The 15245-nt window shown below is 35.9% G+C and overlaps 1 protein-coding gene across 8 annotated transcripts in view; it reads left to right on the top strand.

Annotated features, from left to right (window-relative positions):
* Positions 1–15245, top strand: part of REPS1 (RALBP1 associated Eps domain containing 1) — an 89988-nt gene that overhangs the window by 43252 nt on the left and 31491 nt on the right. For 6 of the 8 annotated variants that reach the window (NM_001193011.2, NM_001354364.1, XM_024996762.2 and 3 more), the window contains exons 3-8: positions 225–421; positions 522–675; positions 1346–1470; positions 1973–2135; positions 2415–2478; positions 3858–4012. In NM_001193011.2, the coding sequence (NP_001179940.1) occupies positions 225–421; positions 522–675; positions 1346–1470; positions 1973–2135; positions 2415–2478; positions 3858–4012 (858 nt within the window). The remainder of the gene's footprint in view (positions 1–224; positions 422–521; positions 676–1345; positions 1471–1972; positions 2136–2414; positions 2479–3857; positions 4013–15245) is intronic. The other 2 variants (XM_059889786.1, XM_059889785.1) reach the window with 1 other exon arrangement.

Below are 15245 nucleotides of genomic sequence, written 5' to 3'. Positions count from 1 at the left end.
CCCCTTAGAGTGACAGAGTGCTATTACTACTACCTTCTAGATCAGAGTTTACCTAAACAATCTAAGGGAGATGATCTGAATTTTGTGGCGATAAACATTTTGTGTCTATTGTTTCTTAGTTTTTGCAAAAATTCTTTCTAATAACAAATTCATCTCTTATTTCAGATTTTTAATGTGTATACCCTGTTTCGTTTTGAAGTAATAATTATTTTTGTGGTTAACAGTAAAGGACCTTCCTCTGCCAAGATTTGTTGCTTCAAAGAATGAACAGGAATCTCGTCATCCAACCTCATATTCTTCAGATTCTGAAAATCAAGGGTCTTACTCTGGTGTAATCCCCCCACCACCTGGCAGGGGACAAGTGAAAAAAGGGTCCACAAGCCATGATACTGTGCAGCCTCGTGCATCTGTAGATCAGCAGGTAATCATGTACATGCTGTCAGCTGATGTACTGTGGGAATGCTTACACTAAAACATGTTACCTTAAAATTTAAATTTTCAAATAATGATGTTCTTTCTAGGAACCTGTGTCCCCAGTAGTCTCGCCACAGCAGTCTCCACCGGCTTCTCCACACACGTGGAGGAAGCACAACCGCCATCCCAGTGGAGGAAACAGCGAGAGGCCTCTTGCAGGACCTGGGCCATTCTGGTCTCCCTTTGGTGAAGCACAATCAGGTATTTAGAAAATTTTTAAAAGTAACATTTATTAAGGGCTGTAGATGGAAGGAAACTTAAGAATGTTCCTTTAAGAGTTGCCTCGAAGTCAGCTTTTAATTTATAAGTTCAGTTCAGTTCAGTTCAGTCGCTCAGTCATGTCTGACTCTTTGCAACCCCATGGACTGTAGCACGCCAGGCCTCCCTGTCCACTACCAACTCCTGGAGTTTACTCAGACTCATTAAGTGCCTTAAATAGAAGCAAAAGCCAACTGTGAAAGTTTCTAAGTAAATTGAGTATAATTGCATTTACTTATATCTATGATGCTTAGACAAAAGTTTATAGGTATCAGATTCTATCTGAAGGGTAAAATGTATAAGAGATATATTATATCGGAGATATATTCCCAGGTATATTTATTATATTAGTGAAGGGAAGTATACTTTGTTATAAAAATGATTCTGCTGCTGTATTGCTTATTATAGCAGTAAATTGGTTATTATGCCAAATGAGGTCTAATTTTAAATTGGCAGATAAGATTCCATTTTGGAAGTTGTTAATATTTCCTCAGAGTTAGCTTTTTAAAAGAAAACTTGTTCATATGTCTGGTGATTTGTTATCATTAAAAACCTGGTAACTTTATTTTTTCTTCCAAAAGTGAGTCAGCATGTTTACCCATTCCGTTTTTAGGTTCTTCTGCTGGTGATGCAGTGTGGTCAGGACATTCTCCACCTCCACCTCAAGAAAATTGGGTCAGTTTTGCTGATACTCCACCAACCAGTACTCTTTTAACCATGCATCCTGCTTCTGTCCAGGTGTGACATTTTATTGGTATTGCATTTTTATTTGCTTCATTAAGAGTATTGCTGCTGTCATTGTTTTTATATTTTGCTGTTGCACATTTTATAAATGCAAGTTCACTCTTTTATTAAAACAAAAAAGAACTTTGTGCCTTTTCTTCAAGTCTGTTTTCATTGGAACGTTTTATTGAAAGTTTTGGCTGATTTTCTTGCTAATCCCATAGTGAAGTTTTGAAACGTTTCTGCATCTAGGAATGTATTTGCTTGGCTTTCTTAGCACCTTTTACATAGCTTTCTGTTGCTTACATATTGCTATCATTCTACATATTTATGTAATCTTTGTGCAAAAATGTTTAATAACCTATGTAACAAATATGTGGTTTGCTGATGAGTTAAGGCTTATTTTTAAACATCCACAAAAAGTAAGTTTTACTTTCAAAGATAAGTAACTTAACGATCTTGGTCCATATAGTCATATAGATAGATACTGTACTGAGGAAAAAATGTTTCATTACAGGACCAGACAACAGTACGAACTGTAGCCTCAGCTACAACTGCCAATGAAATTCGTAGGCAATCCAGTAGTTATGACGATCCTTGGAAAATAACAGATGAACAAAGACAGTATTATGTAAATCAATTTAAAACCATTCAGCCTGATCTAAATGGATTTATTCCAGGTGAGTTGTTAAAAACAGAAGTTCTTCTAAATGGGATAGGACGGTCTCAGTTTCATAATCTCAAAGACATGGTTTCATTCGTCAGTGATGATAAAGGATAAATTAATTCTCAAATTGTCTAAAAAGTTTATAGTCACTGGGAAACCAAAAATATGACATGTGCACATGTTAAGGTTACCTTTTTCTCAGTGGCAGAAGTCTTAAGACTCTTACCTCACATTTTATTCTTGGAGCTGTAAGTTCAGAATAACACTAAACAACACTGTTTTAATATTTCAGGATCTGCAGCTAAAGAGTTTTTTACAAAATCAAAACTTCCTATTCTTGAACTTTCTCATATTTGGTAAGTGTGGTATATCATTAGTTGGGTAATGTGGGTTGTTTCAAAAGAGTTTACAGCAGGTAGATTTTTGAACTTAAACTATTAGAGTAACCTTTTCAAGAATGTTCTCAAAGAACTCAGTATTGCCTCATAATATCCAGCTTCTCTCTCACTCTTTAGAAAGGAACTAAGTGATTACTCTGCAGTAGTTCTTTAAAGTGTGCTAAAAGTTTTTAAGCTGTATCAGCTGTTTTGTTGAGAGAATAATGTGTGGCATAAAAGCTGGTTTGCTCATACATGGTATGTTTATCCCATTTGGTTTTTAACAGGGTTAGTAAGTCCTATACCAAGGCATGATCTCAAGAACATGCTTAGCTCCCATTTAAATTTAGACTGAGACTCAGGATAGCTGGTATGTAGTTGAAATTAGCCATTAAAGCACAAACTGCAATCACAAATTACTTTTTAAAAGCAATTATCAGATAAATACATGTTATTTCTACTTTATATCAATGTATTTATTTATATTCTAAATTACTTTGTTAGTAGCATCTTTAGACACATAGGATACTATGGTAGGAAGTACGTAGATAATGCCTAAAACTGAAAAATCAATAACTGGCAATATATGCATGCTGTTAACATTTATGTAATTTAAGGTAATAAATTAAAAAATGATTGTTTCTGCAACCAGGAAATGGACACCAGGGTGGGGCTGCTGTTTCAATGTATCAGGACTTGTAGTTCTGTTAGATGCTTTAAAATGCATACATGTAGAAATTTGATAACAATAAAAACAATTTTTAAAAATTTCAGTGACTTATTAAGTAAGCCAGGATTTAACTAAATCCTTTTACTAGAAATGCAAGTGTGTTAAAGGTCATTTTTTGGTGACTTTATTTATTGGGACTATTTTTTCAGCATTTTATTATGAGAATTTAAAGTATACAGAAAAGCGTAAAGAATTGTGCCTTGAACACCCATATGCCCACTGCCTACAATTAACAGTTTGCTATATTTGTTTTGGGCTTCCCAGGTGGCACTAGTGGTAAAGAACCCGCCTGCCAATGCAGGAGACATAAGAGACCTGGGTTCGATCCCTGGGTAGGGAAGATCCCTTGGAGAAAGGCATGGCAACACACTCCAGTATTCTGGCCTGGAGAATCCCATGGGCCAAGGAGCCTGGCGGGCTATACAGTCCATGGGGTCACAGAGTCGGACATGACTGAAGCAGCTTAGCATGCGTGTCGTTATATTACATATTACATGTCCTTCCATCTGTGGAATTTTTTAAATTCTTAATTGCTATTTTCTGGGAAATAATTTCTCTTGCTTCTTTTTGAAACCTAAAAGGAGCCAAAGCAGAATATGATCATATTAATAATAAGTTTTTATTCTAGGGAACTCTCAGACTTTGATAAAGATGGAGCCTTGACACTGGATGAGTTTTGTGCTGCTTTTCATCTGGTAGTTGCTAGGAAGAATGGCTATGACTTACCGGAAAAACTCCCTGAGAGCTTAATGCCCAAACTGATTGATTTGGAAGATTCAGCAGGTAAGATCAGGAGCTGAAAAGACCTGACTGCATACCTTCATAAATATAACACTTGATCCTTAAAACAAAATCAAAATGTTATAATTTAGGTTAAGAGCTTAGACATTTCATCAGAAGTACATAGATTTGCCATCAGAATAGACTATATGGGCTAAACCCGGAATAATGGTTTCACCTATTTAGTAAACTTGAAATAAAAAGATAAAGAATATATACCACTGTGTATGCTACTGTTTCACTTAACACTTATGAATTGTGAAGATCTGAAGAGCATTTCACAGTGTCTTGTTATTTTGTGGCATTTAACTGTATTATAAATTATCTGAAGTGGGTAAAGTAGCCAGTCTTCATTATCAGCATTTTTTCGTTTAATGCATCTTGTTTTATCATTAGATCTTTGCAGTCTGAAAGCATTTCCTTTAAAAAGCCCACTTCTTTTCTTCAGATTCTGAAGAAGTCTGGAAAATTTGTATTTGATTATAGATAATGCTTTTAAAAAATGTTTACCAGAAAGTTTTTATAAGGGCTCATATTGACTGGTAGCTTTCTTTAAAAGGAAACAGGAATAGAATACATTTTTCTTGCATTCTGAATGAATAAGAGGAAATTAATGCTAAATTCTTAACAAGTTTAATTAAAACTAAATTACTGTTTTCAAATTTTTTAAATCTAAATTCTCTTTTGTCTATTATGTTGGAAAGAATTTTATAGTTCTAAGAAGATAGAACAGAATTTGGCTCTTAAAAGGGCAACTTCTATTTAACTCAAAAATGAAATGATCTGACTTCTTTTTCTAAATTACATGGAAGGAACCATATACACGTCATTACTGTCCAGAAGAGAACAAGTCTCCTTGGAGTTAAGAACCTGAGTGTGCTTCTGGTTTGTTAATTAGTCTCTGACTTGGGCAAGTTCTAACCATTTACTCTGTTTTTTTCATCTGTTTCTCCACGTGAAATGTGAATTTTACCTATTTTAGGATTTGAATTGTATCCTGACTTATTATCAACCAATAGGTTAATTAAATAATTTACTGTTGGTTTCAGTTTTTACAAACTCTATCCTGTGAGAATCCCAGGATTTTCCTGATCATTTCAGGTAGTTATTTGGTATCAGTTACCCTCTAACTTGAGCTGAAGGCTAAGTGTTTTTGTTAGATAACTTTGCTTTGGTTTACCTAATTAAGAAATAGATAAAAATTACTTCTTTATTTAGCGTATTTGTTAGGTAAGCCAAAAGGGAAACAGTTGAGGTAGCTACAGACTTGCTGTATCATTGATTTCTAAATTGGACCTTGTATGTAGAGATTTTCTATGACTTTAGTTTTGTAAAAACTGGTAGTGTACTAACAAGAAATGAGTCAGACTTATTCTGTTGTATGTCATTTTCTGGAGACTTCTGTGGTCTTATTAACTGTTGGATTCAGATAGGTGAAATCTGGCTTTCACGTTTTGGCACTGGAGTCTTTTTTTCTTTCTTTAATTTAAATAAAGTCTTGTTCTTTGTCATGTTGATCTGATGGAGTTTTAAGACTGATGATTCAAGAAGTTCTTTCCTGGGCATTTGTCTTTTTACGTCTGCTGGATTTGTTTAGCGAAGAGACACTCTGGTTTTTTGCCTGCATGTATCTATACACTATTGCTCTAACTATAATTTTACAGGTGTTTTTTCCAATTCTAATATAATATTATATGGTTTTCTAGTCACATTTATTGTAAATGTTTTGACCACACGATATTAGATTAAAATCTGCTTTCAGATCAGATCAGATCAGTCGCTCAGTTGTGTCCGACTCTTTGCGGCCCCATGAATCGCAGCACGCCAGGCCTCCCTGTCCATCACCAGCTCCCGGGGTTCACTGAGACTCACGTCTATCGAGTCAGTGATGCCATCCAGCCATCTCATCCTCTGTCGTCCCCTTCTCCTCTTGCCCCCAATCCCTCCCAGCATCAGTCTTTTCCAATGAGTCAAATTTGGAGTTCTGTTTGGAGGTGGGAAGAACCATTTAATCTTTTTTCTTTTACCTACTGTAAGCCTGAGATTTATATGACACAAAGTCCCTTGAAATACAGAAATTGTTGTGTGACACTGTGATTCAATCAGTATATTTAAAAACCATTTTTAAATAGCTGTGTTTCTAGAAGTTCCCAATTAAAGGAGAAATACCTAAATACTTTCTTTTGGCTGACCTGAGAACTTATCATAAATATCCCTTCTGTGGAGTCTTTGTGACTTACAGGCATAGGTGGTTTCTATCTTCTCTGATCTGTCGAAGCATATCCTACGTTGCTGTTCATTTCAGCACACATTATGCTGAATCCTGTTCTGTTGTCCCCTCCTTCTACTACAACATTCTGAGCACCTTAAAAAACTAGAAATGATCATATTCATTGTAGTATCCTCAGGGCCTTGCACTTTGCAAGCAAGCACTAAGTAGCTCAGTAAATAATTATTGAATTCAGTTCAGTTCAGTCGCTCAGTCATGTCTGACTCTTTGCGACCCCATGAACCGCAGCACGCCTGGCCTCACTCTTCATCAGCGACTCCCGGAGTCCACCCAAACCCATGTCCATTGAGTCAGTGATGCCATCCAACCATCGCATTCTCTGTTGTCCCCTTCTCCTCCTTCCCTCAATCTTTCCCAGCATCAGGGTTTTTTCAAATGAGTCAGCTCTTCATATCAAATGGCCAAAGTATTGGCGTTTCAACATCAGTCCTTCCAATGAACACCCAGGACTGATGGACTGGTTGGATCTCCTTGTAGTCCAAGGGACTCTCAAGAGTCTTCTCCAACCATAGTTCAAAAGCATCAGTTATTCGGCGGTCAGCTTTCTTCACAGTCCAACTCTCACATCCATACATGACTACTGGAAAAACCATAGCCTTGACTAGATGAACTTTTTTTTGACAGAGTAATGTCTCTGCTTTTAAATATGCTATCTAGGTTGGTCATAACTTTCCTCCCAAGGAGTAAGCGTCTTTTAATTTCATGGCTGCAGTCACCATCTGCAGTGATTTTGGAGCCCAGAAAAATAAAGTCAGCCACTGTTTCCACTGTTTCCCCATCTATTTCACATGAAGTGATGGGACCAGATGCCATGATCTTCGTTTTCTGAATGTTGAGCTTTAAGCCAACTTTTTCACTCTCCTCTTTCACTTTCATCAAGAGGCTCTTTAGTTCTTCACTTTCTGCCATAAGGGTGGTGTCATCTGCATATCTGAGGTTATTGATATTTCTCCCAGCAATCTCGATTCCAGCTTGTGCTTCTTCCAGCCCAGTGTTTCTCATGATGTACTCTGCATTATTATGCTAAATATGTGCCATTTTTAAAGTAAAATATTTTTCTTAACATTTATATCTTTGAAAATAAAATCATTTGTTGTCATAAGTTTATGATGTTTTGTTGTTGTTTTGTTTAGTTGCTAAGTCATATCTAACTCTTTTGCAATCCCATGGACTGGACTCTGCCAGGCTCCTCTGTCCATGGGCTTTCTCAGGCAAGGACACTGGAATGGGTTCCCATTTCCTTCTCCAGAGGATCATCCTGACCCAGGGATTGAACCCCCAAGTCTCCTGCATTGGCAGGCAGATTCTTTACCACTGAGCCATTAGCTCCACAAGTATTCTGTATTTATAATTTAAATAACTCTTATAGAAAGGTAGATGATGAACAATGATGACGAGTTGCAGTTGCTTGAAGTAAGTTTTCTGTAGGCGTGCAAACGTAGGTGGGATAATATGTGTTTTATCCAAAGTCATTTGAACAGATTTATAGGATTAAATATCAGATGGCTTCTCTGGTGGCTCAGATGGTAAAGACTCTGCCTGCAATGTGGGGGACCAGGGTTCAATCCCTGGGTTGGAAAGATCTCTGGAGGAGAACATGGCAACTCACTGCAATATTCTTGCCCGGAGAATTCCATGGACAGAGTAGCCTGGTGTGCCATGGGGTCGCAAAGAGTCAGACACGACTGAGCGACTAAGCACAAATATCAGATAAACCAGGAAAACTCTAAGGCTCATAGGTAGAAGTACTTCTGTGGACCTGAATTAAAATATTTAACATTGAACATCTCTGAATTTGGCAATGCAGTTCTCATTGTTAAGTTGCTAAGGCATGTCTGACTCTGTGACCCCACAGACTGCAGCACACTAGGCTCGTCTGTCCTTCACTATCTCCCACAGCTGGCTCAAACCCCTGTCCATTGAATCAGAGATGCTGTCTAACCCTCTCATCCTCTGCCACTGCCCACTTCTTCTCCTGCCCTCAATATATCCCAGCATCAGAGTCATTTCCAGTGAGTTGGCTCTTTGGACCAGGTGCCTGAAAGTATTGGAGCTTCAACTTCAGCATCAGTCCTTTCAATGAATATTCAGTGCTGTGCAGTAGGTTCTTATTAGTAACCTATTTTATATAAATAGTAGCATATATGTGTTGATTCCCAGTCTCCCAATTTATATACCCCACTTGAAAAAAAGATTAAGGTTACATTGCTAGCTTACCACAACTGTATCAGGTAGTAACCAGATCTGTCTTGTTCACTGTATTTAAGTATCTAACAGGGTGCAGACTGTGTACGTAAGTAGGCGTTCACGTTTTTGAAATGTCCAAATGACTGAACCACTTGTTTTTTAAAACCGTTTCCTGTCTTCACGCCACACTGCTCACATGAGCACCTTGGTAGTATCTGGTTGAGATACTCAGAGATGGAAAGGAATTTGTTCACTATTCTGTGTCCTTTTCCATAATCACTTCTTTAAGCAGTAAATTTGAGTGTATTTCATTGTTGTTAATATGATACATAGCATAGGTCTCTAAGCTCCTAGTGGTACTTAACATGAATGTTTTTAAAGCCAGAGACTTTTTAATTTATGAGTAATTTGCCAAAAAGCCATACTTGAGACTAGGTTGATTAATGTTAAGTTTCTTTCACCCAGAAAATTTAACATATAAAAGCCTACAGAAATAACACATACAGCTGTTTTTATACAAGTGCAATCACACTATACATCTGTGAATTTTTTTCTAATAATGTTGGACATCTCTGTACTTTATTACATATAGAGTTGTCACATTCTTTGTCATACATATGAATGTTCCTTCATTCAACCAGCTTCATATTGATGGAATTTTCAGATAACTTCCTGGCTTTACGTTTAAAATGGTACTGGGAGAAAAAAAAAAACACATGTCTTTGTTTTGTACAAAGAAAGTTGAATCTTTGTTTTGGAAAATTGGCTCTCCACGTGCCTTTAGTTGCAAAGATAAAAAAAATAAAAATAGGCACAATATTCACCATTACCACTACACCTAAGGAATTAGTTCTCAAGCACACCCCACCCCCATATCTGTATACATTCTTAATGGCGTCCTTCTTTTCAGATAGTGGGGTATTGGAACTGATGAATCAGAACAACTGCAAATACTGGCAAAGGGGCACCACTTAATGAAATTGGAAAAAGTACTTAGCCTCCTCAAATTCCTGGCAGAAATTGACAAACAAGGCTAGCTCATACTTAAAGGAGAAAATCTCTGCAAGAATGACACTAGGGGCTTTACAATATTATGGTTTAAATACAGTAGATTTAATAAGACTCTTGGGAATATTTAATGATACCCTTAATTATTTTTGCAGAAATGAGATTTTGTCTTGATGATTGTGTTGTGAAAGTCAAAATGAAGTGAAGGATGTCTGTCTTGCTCTGTTAGGATGAGAGCTCCATGGAAATAAATGGGAGCCTCGTCTTCTTGCATCTTGTATCTTTGTTTACTGTATTTACTTATAGGCCCTCAGTAACAATGCACACTACTGAATTCTTGCTTTTATTAATTATGCCACCAAATTTCACCCCAAATTTTTAACATCTTTTATTCTTTATACTCATTTTCTATGTTAGTCTTAAAGCCCCAGTTTAGTTGTTTTTTTCTGTTTATGAAACTTGAGTCCTTATTTTAATTGGATTAGCTTTAAATGGGCTTTTTCCATTTTAGGTATCCTTAGACAATGGAAACCTCCCGTATATCTGTAGGTAGTTTTCTTTGAAGTATAATAGCTAAGTCAAAACAGTATTTGCTATAAAATACTGATAAATACTGCAAAAAAAAAAAAAAAGAGAAGTGCAGTTTAGTATTTGGGGTAAATGTTTTATTCTTTTCAAACCTTGTTGGACATGTTTTTACTTCAATTTTAGAAGTAAAAATCTTTGGTTTTAATTCAAAATTGAGTCCTTCTTAAGATCTGCTTTCTCAGTAGGTTTCCATTTATGGAGTATCAGGGAGAAGTAGAATTAATTTTGGAACTAGAGCTTAGTTTTTTGATCCATGTAATATCATTCAAGGCAAAGCATATCTTAAACTGAGTCCTTAATTTCTTTCTGCATATGCATTTCTTGCCTCGTCTTTTAAAAATATGAATGAGAAAAGTACTAATAAATAGGGTTTGTTTTTGAAAACTCAAAATTTATTGAAACCTGCTTTTTTTAAATTAAAACTTTCTTTCTTGTACAGATAATATTTACACCTAAAATAAATAAAAGATATAGTTACTTTTGCTTAGATGAAGCTGTTAAATGAACTTAGAACCTTGAACCTTCATTCTGAAGAACTCTTCTTGGATTTGTTTTGCTACTTGAAAAAATAAGTTTTAAACCATAAGATTTCAGGTAGTGTATATATATTTGTAAAAGATTAATAGTATCTGGCAGTCATTTTTGAAATAGTTTTTTAGTATATTGAGTATAATACTAGGAAAATAAGATAAATTTGTGTTAGGTAGGTTATAAACCTAGAATAAAACTGAAGCTCTTCATGAGAGAGCTTGTTCAGGAGGTAAACTGAACTGAATTGAATCTGGGCAAGTTTTCAGAGTCTATGGAGGCTTGAAGGATGAAAACAACTGACTGTTTATTTGCTAGTGCTATTGTGAAAATAAGGCGTGTATTTTTAATATTATTACTACTAACTGTTCAGTGTAGGTTGATAGTACATCAGTATGATCATACTAGGTTGTGTCTTCCAGACAAACTTTTTATACATGGAAATACTTTCTGCATAAAAGCCCTTTTGGGGTTGACTTTAACAAATAATTTAGGCTCATGCTCTTCTTTTTCAGCCCTGATGCTCTGATGATGTCAGGGGCAGAGCAGAACCCTCAGGAGGGAGGCAGGGTTGACACAGTGTTCCAGCAGGAGGCTAGGTTGGAACACTGCATCAGGTAAGAGTAAAACTACACCCCTGCCTCCGTAAGAATACAGTCTTAAAGACTTAACCCTTGTGGATGGGCATGAAGCCCTTTGTTGGAGTATTTATAAGGAGCCAAGTTGAAGGAAGTGCAGTTAATTTATACACTTAATGCCTCCTCTCCAACTCATGACTGTTAGTTTCTAGAATATAGGTAATTTGCTCTTTATCTACTGCCATTTGTTCTATGTATGAAATTAAGAAAGAACCAGTGGGTAATTTTGCTAATTTATTCCAGAGATAATTTTTGAATTTTCTAGGACAGTGATTTTTTTCAAAGTTTTTTGTCTTAGGACCTCTTTATATTCTTAAAAAAATTTGTGGACCCTCAAAAAAGCTCTGTTTTTGTAGATTAGATCTATCAATAGTAACTTTATTAGGAATTAAAAGTGATACACTTAAAAAAATACTTCTTTATTTTGAAATAAAAATAGACCCCTTATATATTAGCGTAGATATTTTTAGGAAAATAACTATTGCAAAAAGGGTGGCATCGTTTTACAACTTTGCAAATCTCTTTAATATTTGGTTTAATAGAAGACAGCTTAGATCTCATCTATCTGCATACTACATTCAGTCTGATGAGTGTTTTAGTTTGAAGTATAGTAGGGGTTGGCACACTTAAGCCCTGAGACCAGAGCCAGTTTACTGACTGTTTTTGTATAACCCACAAGCAAAGAGTGGTTTTTGTTTTCAAGAGAGAATAAATTTATCACACATGAAAATATATGATATTCAAGTTTCAGCATCCAAAAATAAAATTTTATTGAAACACAGCCAAGCCTATTCCTTTATGAATTACCTGTGGCTTCTTTTGACCACAGTAGCATATTTGAGTGGTTGCAACAGAGACTTTAAAGCCTATAAAGCCTTAAATATTTACTCTCTGGCCTTTTGTAGAAAAAGATTGCTAATTCTTGGTACATGAAGAAAATTTGACCTCACATAGTAAAAGGAAGGACTATTTTCATATAATTTTGGATATTCTTTGATACTAGCCCAAAACTCAACAAATAGTAATTTCTTAAAGATTAATTGCAGTGAAAAGTGAAGCCATATTAATGAATTGTTTGTACTATTACATAGATCTGTCTTGGACTTTGAATGAATCTTTTACCCACGCATGGTTTTATAACATAATGCATTGATTATTTATAAAATATCAGTTCATTGAGTTGTACAGCTCTTTGAAATGTTGGAACGTTTTATTGTAAAATATCAAAAAGTGTAGCTGTTACCATTACAACCTATCTTATCGAAGAAGTCTTTTAAGTACTGGGAAGCTCTTGAGCTTATAGACATGGTATACATTTTCCAGAATACCAACTTTCACTTAAAAGTTCAAACTTTGTCATTGATAACAAATATTGACAATAGTTATTTTAGATACAGGGTCACTTAGTCCATTTTTGAGGAAATCTGTGCTGTACCATGTATGAATAATTATATAGTTTTATCAACTGTTCTTTCAAGCATGATAGTGTTCAGTGAAAAAAGTGGCCTGTTCAGCTAACAACTGAACACAAGTAGTTTTCCATGAGAAAACCACTGCACTTTAGTATGGAGAAGTGCTTTATATATGTTTCCCATTTTATCATACAGAGTATTTTAAAAATGAGTTTTGGGGTGAAATTTAATAAAATTAATAATTCTTACTGCTGAATTGTTAACACTCTTTAGTGAAGTTATTGGTTTATTTATTTTTATATATTTTAACTGGAATGCCTGGCAGTAAAGACCACAATGACTGCTAGTGTATTTAGGAGCCTCTGGCTTAATTCTTGCTGATAAGCTAGCAGCTTTACCCACCATTGCTTTTGCACCATCAGTGCATGTGCCAGCACAGGGGAAAAGCATTATTACTATTACAAAAACAACAGACTTTTTAGACTCCCTAGCAGAGTCATGGGGGTTCCCAGGAGTCCATGGTTCACATTTTTAAGAACTACTACTTTAGGGAAATAACTGTTTTGGGATGATTATGAAGTGTAATTATTTGAGTGACTAACTTCAGTTCTCAGCCTCAAGGGGCTAGACCTGCTGCACCTTTACACCAGTGAATTAGAGAGGTACCCAGAATCCATCCCAGACCTGAACTTCAGCAGTGGTAGTGGCATGCCCTCTGGCCCGAAGTCTCTCAGGAGTGGACAAACGGGAAAACAGAGATCTAGACAGTCAAATGAGGGCCCCAGTGTGCTCTAAGGTGATACTCAGAGCTTAAGTTAAAATGGAATATGACTTTTGAATAGGTTCTTTTGAAAATTAATCACCCTGTAGTTAATACTATTTTTATTCTGTTTCTCTTTTCTTTAATACCTGCTTTGAGGGATCTTTTAAAGATACTTCTTCAATCTCTATCCTTCTAACAGTTTCACTTCCAGTAAACCGTTAGATCTATAGCCATATCCTCCTTCAGCTCCCTTTCCCTTTGTTACCATAGGAAAAAAAGCCCATGATTTTGGTCCAGACTGAAAACCATAAGCTGTCTCCATGAGGAATTTGCTGCTACTATTTATCATAAATAATTTTTTTCATTAGTTGTTCTCTGAGAGCTTTGAGTTAAAACGTCTTCATTGAACGTTATTTAAAGCATTTCTGCCTCTTACTGGTTCGGTATCACTATGGCACTTTTATTGAGAAGGCATGGAAGTAAGAAAGAAATCTGAATAACTCTTGATCTTTGAAAACCAAAATTTATCAAAATATGATAGAACTTGCAGTGTGATACGACTATAAAGAAGTAATGTCAGGGTGAGTAAAAGAGAAGTACTGATATTTCGAGGTAATCATGTTCACAATAAGGTGAAGAAAAATTCTGAGAACTCTTCAGAGTCTCAGTAGTTACCTCTGGTTTTAGGGAAATAACACTAAAGAATGAATTTAAATGAAGATCACAAAAAGTAACTCATTCAGTAAATATTTGAGTGCTTAGTAAGTATTAGGTTCTATGTTCAGTACTAAAGTTTGAAGGATTTACTTACGAATAGATTGAAAGGTTAAACCTATACTTCACTAAGTTATTATATGTCTGTCTCTATAGGAATCTGAAATATAGTACTAACAGTTAATGGCAAGTGTCTTCCTTTCTGGTGGAGAAACTCAGGTGCTGTTTATTTTATTCAGCTTGCCCATGGTCACAAACAAAAAGATAGGGACGGATATTAGAATCATATTTTTTGACACAGGTTCTAAACAGATTAGGTATACTCCATTAATTTGGCAAAGTTAATGTGATTTTCAGACAGGAATTATATTCAAAGCCATGTAAAACTTGGGAAGATTGGAATGAGAATTTAGTTACCCTTGAAATTTTCTTCCATTTTAAAATTATAGTTTAAGAGAGAGCTTAGGTGAGGCCTTAACTAATTAAAGACTTCCCCGGTAGCTCAGATGGTAAAGCGTCTGCCTACAACGCAGGAGACCTGGGTTCAATCCCTGGGTTGGGAAGTTCTCCTGGAGAAGGAAATGGCAACCCACTCCAGTATTCTTGCCTGGAAAATCCCATGGACGGAGGAACCTGGTAGGCTACAGTCCATGGGGTGGCAAAGAGTCGGACACGACTGAGCAACATTTACTTTTTTATTTAACTAATTAAAAGTAGAACATGATATCACATAATACTTTAAAAACCACTTTGAAATTGTGTCATGGATTTGTAGCCCTCTCGGTTAAGTCTGTAAACGCTAGTGAGCCTAACGATAAGTTTGTTTCATGTGGTCTTATTGACTTTGCTTTTTGTTGGTGCCTGGGTTCTTTCTCTCCTTTTGCTGTCTCCCTTAAAAATATATGCTGCTTCTTGGTTACAGGGAAGACTTGTAGAGAAAATGCAAGTGAACTAGTGTAACTCAACATTTCCTAAAGTATATGCCAAGGGAATATTGAGGGATTTTTATCTAATTTTAGGAAAGTTTATATTTGGGAAAGACTGATTTAAACAAAGTTTATTTGCTCTAGGTCTGTGCGTGGGGACACGTCCAACAGAGAATTATGGT

The sequence above is a fragment of the Bos taurus genome, chromosome 9 (genome assembly GCF_002263795.3).
Source record: "Bos taurus isolate L1 Dominette 01449 registration number 42190680 breed Hereford chromosome 9, ARS-UCD2.0, whole genome shotgun sequence".
NCBI lineage: Eukaryota > Metazoa > Chordata > Mammalia > Artiodactyla > Bovidae > Bos > Bos taurus.
This window is presented reverse-complemented; position numbering and strand designations above follow the sequence as displayed.